Genomic DNA, 9,326 nt, shown 5'->3' on the forward strand with positions numbered 1-9,326 from the left:
TTAACAGTTTATGGAAGGCCTCCCTTTAAACCAATCCAACAGCTCCTTTCTCCATAACCTGATTTTAGAGGTGTTTCATTATCTCTAATTATTCGGGGTAAATGGTGATTACTCAGTGTTTTAATCATCAGTTTGGGCAGCAGTTACTCCTAAAGTCAGGGAAGCCCACAGACTCCCATGGGTATTTTTGGAAGGTACTGCGACTAGTCGGTGCATGCTTTCTAGTACCTCTGCACGTGGTCCCCAGGTGAGCCCCGATCGCTTCCCAGAGCTGGACACAGCGGCGTCTCAGCTCGGGCGGCGGCAGCGGCGGACTCGGGCGCTGCCTGGGTTTCCGGGACCAGGGCCTGCGAGGCGAGGCCCGGCGGCTGGATGGGAGGATGTGGGCGGGGCTCCCATCCCAGAAAGGGAGGCGAGCGAGGGAGGAGGGAAGAAGGGAGGGGCTGCCGGGGAAGAGGAGGAGGAAGGAAAGAAAGAAAGAGAGAGAGGGAAAGAGGAGGAAGAAGATGCAAGAGGGCAGAGGAGGAAGGAGGGAGGGAACGGGAGCGGAGCTCGGCCCGGAAGCTAGGTGAGTTTGGCATCTGAGCGGAGGGACCCGAGCCTGCGACGTCGCTGCTGATCAGTGCTGAGTATCTCGCCTCTCTCCCTGATGGGATTCCCGTCCGCGCCGTCTCGAGCCTGCTGCGCCCCAATCCTCGGCCCTCGCCCAGGTTCACTGCAGCTGTACAGAGGTCCCCAGGAGCTGCTGCTGGCGAGCCCGCTACTGCAGGGACCTATGGTGAGCAAGGCTAAACCTGGCGAAGGGCGGAGGGGGTTGCTGTGAGGCGCATCCTTGAGGGGAGAAGTAGGGGATTCTGGTTGTGGTCGAGGCAAAATGTGCCCCCCCCCCCCACCACCCAACGGTGGTACTAGAGGTTACAAGAGGTAGGGATGCTGGTGCTGAAAGACACTTCCATATACACTATTGCCTCTGCCCAGACCACTTTCTCCGTTGGGTAGCCCCGGGCGATTTCAGCGTTTAGTAGGTTCAGGGCAGGAGAAAGGGGGAGAGGAGAAGCCTTTCGTTGGAGGTCGTTGGGAAAGACTGTAGGATCTTAAGCGGAACATGACGCTCGTGGACTAGCATTTGTGACTGCCCGGCGGGAAGAGTCGGAGAGAAAAGCGAGAGGTGGTTCTGAGGTCCGGAGAAAGTGAGGGAATTGAGGGTCGTCGAGATGGAGAGAGAACACCTAACCTGGGTGGGTTCGGTGGTGGGAAGCGCAGTTCTGCGGTTTCTGGAGCGTGCGCGCCGCCGGAGGGCTGCGTCTAGGGGAGTGTCACCCAACGCAGCCCCCAGTCGGCTAAAGCCCCTGAGCGCAGGCGAACCGCAGTTGCCCAACACGCCTACTCCACGAGCTATTCTCGTGGACTTGGAGCATCCAGGGAGCTCTTCCATCCTTTCATGGTGTAGGGTCTGTCGGGACGGTGGCCGGGATGCTAGCCGCTCTGGGGACGCAGGTCCCAGGGCTGTCGTGTCCTTTGGAGAGTCGCTGGCGAGATGCACATCGGACGCACTGTTCTTACTGGCCCTTCCGGCCCAGAGCCGACGGGAGAGGGTCCTGGGGTTCTCAGGTCCCTGCAGACCCCTGCCCGCGGGAGCTGGGCCAGCGGCCTTAGACGCTTCCTGGGCACCAATTGGTGGATGGTTAGGATTGCGTTTTATGAGCTTAAGTCTTTGTGAGACATTAAAACCCCGAAAGACATTGAGTTGGTAAACTGAGGCCAGCTCTGAACAAACTTTGGAGTTGGGAGAAAACTCGAGCAAGAAAGCAAAAGACAATTGCGACAAGATCCATCCCTGACCCCCAAGAAAAAGTTCTGGAGACGAAAGTGATTTTCGACTTTTATCTCTTAATTGAGAAAATTGGGGGAGAAAAATGTGATTAGAGAAGAATCCTTCTGAATCTGAAATTGAAACACAACTCCCTCTTCCCCAGGTTTCTCGGTTTTAGCGCTGCGCGCTCTCGCGCCGCGCCCTGGAAGATTCTTAGGGTCGGAGGATGGTCTGGGGACTGAGGGGCTCCCGCCCTTTCCACTGTCCCTTCGCCCGCGGGGACCGGCCCTTCGTCTGCTTATCCCATTTCTGGAGCTCCTCCCACGGGGCATTTTGAGGGTTCTAGGCGTCTCAAAACTCTTTGCTCTTCCAAACCCTTTCGCAGTCAGCCCCAGCCGTGGCTCGGGAGCGGGAAAACCTAAAGCCGGTCAAAAAGCAGCGCGACTCTCGCCGGGTGTGGACCGTCGCGCAGGGGCGCCCGCGGCCTCCCCAACTCGGCCAGTGCGGTGTCTGGCGGCGCTGGGCAGCCGCGGCCGGAGAGAGGGCTAAGCGCTTGATCCTTTCCTCCTCTTTTCCAAGTGTCCCCAAGTTTGCGGGGGAGAGTGAGGTGGGCAACTTGAGCCCTTGAGCTCTGAAGCGACCCGAAGCAGCAACTGAGTACAGCCCCAGGAAAGGGCAGCCGGTGCCCTGCGCTTTGCAGCGGGAATCGTGGGACTCGGGACCCCGGGGCGGGCCGGGTTGCCGCAGAATTGCGTGGGTCAGGATTTTGAAAAGGCCCCGGGCTGCCGCAGTTGTAGGTCAAGTTTTTTTTTTTTTTCTTCTTCTTCTTTTAAGGCCCCCGGGCTGGGCGACCCACGCATGCAGCATCTTTGGTTAGAATCAGAACCCTAGTAATTCCTTGAGCTGTGGGTTGGTAAAATTCTTGAAGAAATATTTGCTGCGACTCTGCAGCCGGTGCAAAGGAGGAAGGGGGTGGGGGAGGAAGTGGCGGGGGAGGAGTAGTGGTTTAAAAAAGACAAGCTGGGGAGAGAGCGAGAAAGAGACGCAGACGCAGAGGTCGAGCGCGGGCCGAAAGCTGTTCACGGTTTTCACGACTCCTGGGAATGCGGTGGGATTTCCTTTCTGCGGCGGGTCGGGAGTTGTAAAACCTCCGCGACCTTGAGACCTGAAACATGTGATGCGCCTTTTCTCAGGAGACGCCTCTTTTCGAGTCTGTCGCGAGCCTTGCGTCCCCGCGCCCGCCGCCGCGCCTTGAATGGCCCGCGGACCACTTTCTTTGGGGATTTGCTTTGCTTGGCGGGGGATCGCCGTAGTGCGGAGTTTGTCTCCGTAAAGGAACCGGAGGAAGGAGCCTAGCGGCGGCTGCCTCATCACCTTCCCACACCGATAACCGCCTAAATATCTCCCCCTCCCGCCCCGCGCGACAGGGTCCGCAGCTTTGGGCTGGGAGCTAAAGCGGCTGTCCAGTTCTTCTGGACATTCTCAGGCGTCCGCCAGGTTGTGACTAGCTGTCACTGGGAGCAGTATTTAGCCTCTCCGAGACCCTGGGGAGGAAGTGGGGTGCGCGCGGTGTGTGTGTTTGTGTGTCCCTCAGCGCTTTCCTTTTTAAATGACCCTCGGTGGTGAGGCTTTCGGCGGCTGAGACTCCGCGGCCCCCTATCCCGGCCCCACTGGAGCCGGGCTCGCGCCGAAAGGCGCAGCCCCTACGGTACTCCCCAGACCCTTGGCTTCAGGCCGCTGGCGCGAGGGCCCAGTTCGACGCCCGGAAGGCTACAGGTAGGGGCGAGGACCACGTCCTCCACGCGCTGCACCCGGAGACCCGCCGAGGGCTCCGCAGAGCGCCACGGCGAGCTCCTCCCGGCCCGCTGGAGGCTTGGGGCTGCGGGCGGGGAGGCGGGCCTCTCCGGGAGGGGGTGGGGCCGCGGGCGGGGGCGGGCGCGCGGGCCCTTTCACCGCCCGCCTCGGGGAGGGCGGGCTCCTCCGTGCGTGGGGCGGGGCCTCTGCTCTCACGTGACTCATAGGGGCTGGAAGAAAAACAGAGTCCGTCTGCGCCAGTCTCATTATATTCAAATATTCATTTTAGGAGCCATTCCGTAGTGCCATCCAGAGCAACGCACTGCCGCAGCTCCTCTGAGCCTTTCCAGCAAGTTTGTTCAAGATTGGCTGTCAAGAATCATGGACTGTTATTATATGCCTTGTTTTCTGTCAGTGAGTAGACACCTCTTCCTTCCCTCCTCCCGGGAATTCACTCTGCCCTCCCCACCCGCGCTCGCCTTGTGTCCCTTCCGTCGGACCTTCCTTCCAGAGTCCACACTCTTCTTTCTGGCAGCGCTGTCGCTTTCTTCTAGGCCGGGCAGCCGCTGCGCTCGGAGCCTACCGGTTCTGGTTAAAGTGCCGCTTGCTCCCACTGGCTCTCTCTCTGATCCCTGCGTTGCAAGAAAGGGGAGCGAGAAGGGGCTGAGCAGATGGAAGGTCCTCAGTCCGGGGAGCTGACCGCCCCCCTCCCCACAAGACTGGAGAGCACCCAGTGTCCCTGTGGCGCGCTCCTAGCTGCTTGTCAAAACTCACAGAGGTCGCCCTTGGAATCATCCCCTCCCACACCCCCTTCCCTGGGAGTGAGCGAGAGGGCGCGATCAGATGCTTTTTGCTGGGCATTTCAAACTCCTCAGCCACAGTAAAATAAACCCTCTGGCCACTCGGTACGCTCCCAGATCCTGCCGCCCCGTCTCTTCACCCTGCTTCTGCTTCTCTGCTTTTCCCTCCCTCCTCCGAACCAGCTGGAAGTTGTGGAAGTCGGGCTAGGAAGGGCGGAGGAAGAAGGGGGGGGGGGGTGGAGGAGAAGGGAGAGAGAGGCTGAAGGTCTGAAGTGGAGAGGAGAGCGCTGGCATTTGAACTCTCCCTCCCCCACCCTTCTTTACCTTCTCACTGTTAACTGTTTATCCCTAAAGAAGCCAGGCTGAGATCATGGCTCAGATAGCAGTTGGGACAAAAAAAGATTAACAGGATGGAGGCTATCTGATTTGGGGTTATTTGACTGTAAACAAGTTAGACCAAGTAATTACAGGGCAATTCCTACTTTCAGGCCGTGCACGGCTGCAGCTGGTGGTGGTGGTGGTGGGGGGTGTGTGTCGGGGGAGGACACAAACTTGATCTTTCTGACCTGTGTTACTTCTGGCCCCTCTAGCTGTAGCTCTCCACGCCTATGCAGAGACAACTCTATTTCTCTCTAGTTATTGGTGTTTATTTATTCTTTACCCTTCCACCTCCTCCCCTCCCCAGAGACACCATGATTCCTGGTAACCGAATGCTGATGGTCGTTTTATTATGCCAAGTCCTGCTAGGAGGCGCGAGCCATGCTAGTTTGATACCTGAGACGGGGAAGAAAAAAGTCGCCGAGATTCAGGGCCACGCGGGAGGACGCCGCTCAGGGCAGAGCCATGAGCTCCTTCGGGACTTCGAGGCCACACTTCTGCAGATGTTCGGGCTGCGCCGCCGCCCGCAGCCTAGCAAGAGCGCAGTCATCCCGGATTACATGCGGGATCTTTACCGGCTTCAGTCTGGGGAGGAGGAAGAGGAAGAGCAGATCCAGGGCATCGGTCTGGAGTATCCTGAGCGCCCCGCCAGTCGGGCCAACACCGTGAGGAGCTTCCACCACGAAGGTCAGTCCCTACCTGGAATCTGGACTGGGGTGGGGCAGTGGAAGCTCCGGGAAGACGAGGAGTTCAGGTTACATCAGAGCCCCAAATCCAGGAGACTGAGAAAAGAGAGCTGCTTACCTTCAAGAGTCTCCAGAGCTGTGGCTGAATTTATTTTTTGGAGACAGAGGGAAGGGAGGGGTCGGCAAGAAGGGGAATGACACCACTCAGACGTGGGTTAGCCCCTGCGGTGTGTTTTTGCTATATCAAAGCCTTTTATGCCAGGTTTTCTGCCTTTTTTTTTTTTTCCAAAGCACCTACTGAATTTAATATTACAGCTGTGTGTTTGTCAGGTTTATTCAATAGGGGCCTTGTAATCCGATCTGAATGTTTCCTAGCGGATGTTTCTTTTCCAAAGTAAATCTGAGTTATTAATCCACCAGCATCATTACTGTGTTGGAATTTATTTTCCTCTCTGTAACATGATCAACAAGGCATGCTCTGTGTTTCCAAGATCGCTGGGGAAATGTTTGGTAACATACTCGAAAGTGGAAGAAGAGGGAGAGGGTGGCCGTGTGCGTGTTCCCTCCTGCCTCTGCTCTGCTGGCCCCCTTTTTCTTTACAACCACTTGTAAAGAAAACTGTGTACACAAAGCCAGGAGGGCTTTCAAAGGGGAGTCTGATGGTGGTGGAGTGAGGAGCTGACACATGGAAATTATTAGACATGTAAAGGAGGTTGGGAGATCCTGTCTGTGGTGCTTGCTGAATGCTAGCTAGGCTTGGCTGGTTTGCTTACTGCCTCATTTATCTGCTCTGTCAAATTAAAGGTGCGCTTATTTCTCCCAAATAGGCTTCCACTATATAAACAGAGTTCACTATGCATCACCCAACTCTTAGCTGTTTCTTGACTTTTCAGTCTCTGAAGAAGCTCATGTGCCTTTTTTCCCTGTTCTCTTATTTTTTCCCTCCCCAACGGTGCCTAGAACATCTGGAGAACATCCCAGGGACCAGCGAAAACTCTGCTTTTCGTTTCCTCTTTAACCTCAGCAGCATCCCAGAGAACGAGGTGATCTCATCTGCCGAGCTTCGACTCTTCCGGGAGCAGGTGGACCAGGGCCCTGACTGGGAGCAGGGCTTTCATCGTATAAACATTTATGAGGTTATGAAGCCCCCGGCAGAAGCGGTGCCTGGGCACCTCATCACACGACTACTGGACACAAGACTGGTCCACCACAATGTGACGCGGTGGGAAACTTTTGATGTGAGCCCTGCAGTCCTTCGCTGGACCCGGGAGAAGCAGCCCAACTACGGGCTGGCCATTGAGGTGACCCACCTCCATCAGACACGGACCCACCAGGGCCAGCATGTCAGGATTAGCCGATCGTTACCTCAAGGGAGTGGGGATTGGGCCCAGCTCCGGCCCCTCCTGGTCACCTTTGGCCATGATGGCCGGGGACATGCCTTGACCCGACGCCGGAGGGCCAAGCGTAGCCCCAAGCATCACCCACAGAGGGCCCGGAAGAAGAATAAGAACTGCCGGCGCCACTCGCTCTATGTGGACTTCAGTGATGTGGGCTGGAACGACTGGATTGTGGCCCCACCAGGCTACCAGGCCTTCTACTGCCACGGGGACTGCCCCTTTCCGCTGGCCGACCACCTCAACTCCACCAACCACGCCATTGTGCAGACCCTCGTCAACTCTGTCAACTCCAGCATCCCCAAAGCCTGTTGTGTTCCCACCGAACTGAGCGCCATCTCCATGCTGTACTTGGATGAGTATGACAAGGTGGTTCTGAAAAATTATCAGGAGATGGTAGTGGAGGGATGTGGGTGCCGCTGAGATCAGGCCTTCCTTGGGGACACACACACACACACACACACACACACACCCCATCCACTACTCACCCACACACTACACAGACTGCTTCCTTATAGCTGGACTTTTATCTTAAAAAAAAAAAAAAAAAAAGGAAAAAAACTAAACATTCACCTTGACCTTATTTATGACTTTACGTGCAAATGTTTTGACCATATTGATCATATATTTTGACAAAGTATATTTATAACTACATATTAAAAGAAAAAATAAAATGAGTCATTATTTTAAAGGTAAACTAAGTTCTTTTTATCTTCAATTCTTTCTCTTTTCCTATACTCCGTCTCTTTTGGAGGAGATTTTTTTTCTGTTAAGGTGGGGTTGGGGTACAGCAGAAGTCAGAGGGTGGTACCTGGGGGTGGTTACCTTGGAAGACAGGAACTAGATGGTGGAGGATGGGAATTGCCAGGGTGAATTGTTCTCCACTTCTGTTTAATGTTAACAAGGACAAGCAGGCAGCGCCCTCTCCCATCTGGATGGCACATGCCTTGGAGAAACAGTGGGATGAAAGGAGTATGCCAGATTATAAAGACTCAGTTTTGGGCTCCTTGTATATCCTCTGCTTTTGTTCACCTGTTAGAGGTGTGTCCCAGCAAAGTGTGATGGATAAGAGGCTCAGCTCTAGGGAAATGGTTCCCACTTCTGCTTTTATGATACCTCAGGGTGTCTCCAATTGCTACAGGCACCAGTGTTGTATTTTCACACCAAAATGAATTTGCACACTCACATTTTCATGTGTTGGTGTGTGTCTGTTAAACAGGAATTTTTTGGTTGGTTTTGTCTGTGTGTTTTGAGAAGTGGATTTTATCCAAAAAGGCAAATAATCTGCCTTACTTTCAAAAGGTTTGGTGATCTATTTTAATATACCACATGGTGGAAAATTCTCCAGTGTCTCTGGACTTTTCCCCCCTTGTCTCCTATTCCCCAGATGAAGGCTTCCATTGAGTTCAAAATTCCAAGAGATTGAGCCAGGTGAGGACTGGCAATGGGGTCAGATACTGAAAGGTCAGAATTTCCAAGTGGGCATTATGAAAGTGTCCCACTGAATAGTCAAATACCAACTCCCTTGATCTCTGCTCTCCTCCCCACTTCCCTGAAGCTGGGCAGTAAGTGATAGACCTGGTGGATGTGATCTTCTGAACCAGGGTTTATTCAAGCAGAAAGCTCAGTTTGGGGCCAGACTAAAGAAGGAAAATGCTGATGTGCTTGAGCAGTCTGTCCCTGAGTTCAAGGCTGCCAGTGAGGCAGAGAAGTGGCTTTCTGGAAGGACAGGGATATAGGGGCTCAGAGAACCAGAGGACATTTGCATTTTCTTACTCGCCACCAGCAACTACATTATGCCTTGGGGTTTTAGTTTGTTTGGGCTCATTTTGTGTGTGTGTGCATGGGCTTGGCTGGTTTTGGGGCAAAAGCAGTGTGCCTCTGTGTAGTGTGTGGGGTGGGCTGTTAGGAGTGCACTCTTTGTCCTAGGATGTAGGTGTGAATGGCAGTGGTGGTGCTGTGTGCAACACCCCCCGACCCCATTCCTGTACACACACTCTTCCATGTGCTCTTGGGGGTGGGGTGGGTGAAGCAGGACTCATTTTTGTTTTTAATTACTGAAGTCCTACAATCCTCCGAAAGGAGCAGCTTAGTGGAAACCAATAAAAATAGAAGTGGAGCCGTTGCCAAAGCCCCAGCTCCCTGGAGAGCGCAGGTGGAGAGAGGAGATCAGAGCCCCAGGCAAAGGCAGCAAGACTCCACAGTTCCTCCAGAACTCCCTGCGAAGAGGGTTACTTCCCCCCTCCCCCAGCCCCCCAGGTCGCTGCCCCTTTGATTAATGGTAAGGAGGTCGAATAAATCATTTAGGGGAAGCCCATTACGGGTTCCCCTCAGGCAGCCTCGTCTTGTTTTGCCCGTTTTCCAGCAACTTTCTGAAACGTCTGTCATTGAAGAGGAACCCGCAGATCTCTAGCACTTGGGCAAATTATCCGAGGGCAAATCCTGAGCCCAGTGGCTGCCA

The 9,326-nt window shown here is 54.6% G+C and overlaps 1 protein-coding gene across 3 annotated transcripts; it reads left to right on the forward strand.

Moving 5' to 3' along the window:
- The first annotated feature begins 474 nt into the window (after window positions 1-474).
- Window positions 475-7,562, forward strand: BMP4 (bone morphogenetic protein 4). 3 transcript variants are annotated; one of them, XM_061157028.1, is made up of 4 exons: window positions 475-568; window positions 3,897-4,021; window positions 5,146-5,472; window positions 6,432-7,562. In XM_061157028.1, the coding sequence occupies exons 1-4, from the start codon at window positions 507-509 to the stop codon at window positions 7,286-7,288; spliced, it is 1,371 nt and encodes a 456-aa protein (XP_061013011.1). In that variant the 5' UTR covers window positions 475-506; the 3' UTR covers window positions 7,289-7,562. The 3 variants fall into 3 exon arrangements, with proteins under 3 accessions (XP_061013011.1, XP_061013010.1, XP_061013009.1); XM_061157027.1 differs by having other exon boundaries at window positions 479-778; window positions 5,093-5,472; XM_061157026.1 differs by lacking the exon at window positions 475-568 and adding an exon at window positions 2,868-3,589 and having other exon boundaries at window positions 5,093-5,472.
- Window positions 7,563-9,326: the final 1,764 nt, after the last annotated feature.

Source organism: Dama dama, chromosome 12 (assembly GCF_033118175.1).
Source record: "Dama dama isolate Ldn47 chromosome 12, ASM3311817v1, whole genome shotgun sequence".
Classification (NCBI taxonomy): domain Eukaryota; kingdom Metazoa; phylum Chordata; class Mammalia; order Artiodactyla; family Cervidae; genus Dama; species Dama dama.

Excerpts from the sequence above, each read along its gene's own strand:
- BMP4 (XM_061157028.1), top strand. The coding sequence starts at position 507 with ATGCAAGAGGGCAGAGGAGGAAGGAGGGAGGGAACGGGAGCGGAGCTC. Across the intron at positions 4,022-5,145 it reads ATATGCCTTGTTTTCTGTCA|TCCTGCTAGGAGGCGCGAGC; the intron begins GTGAGTAGACAC and ends TATTATGCCAAG. Across the intron at positions 5,473-6,431 it reads GAGGAGCTTCCACCACGAAG|AACATCTGGAGAACATCCCA; the intron begins GTCAGTCCCTAC and ends AACGGTGCCTAG.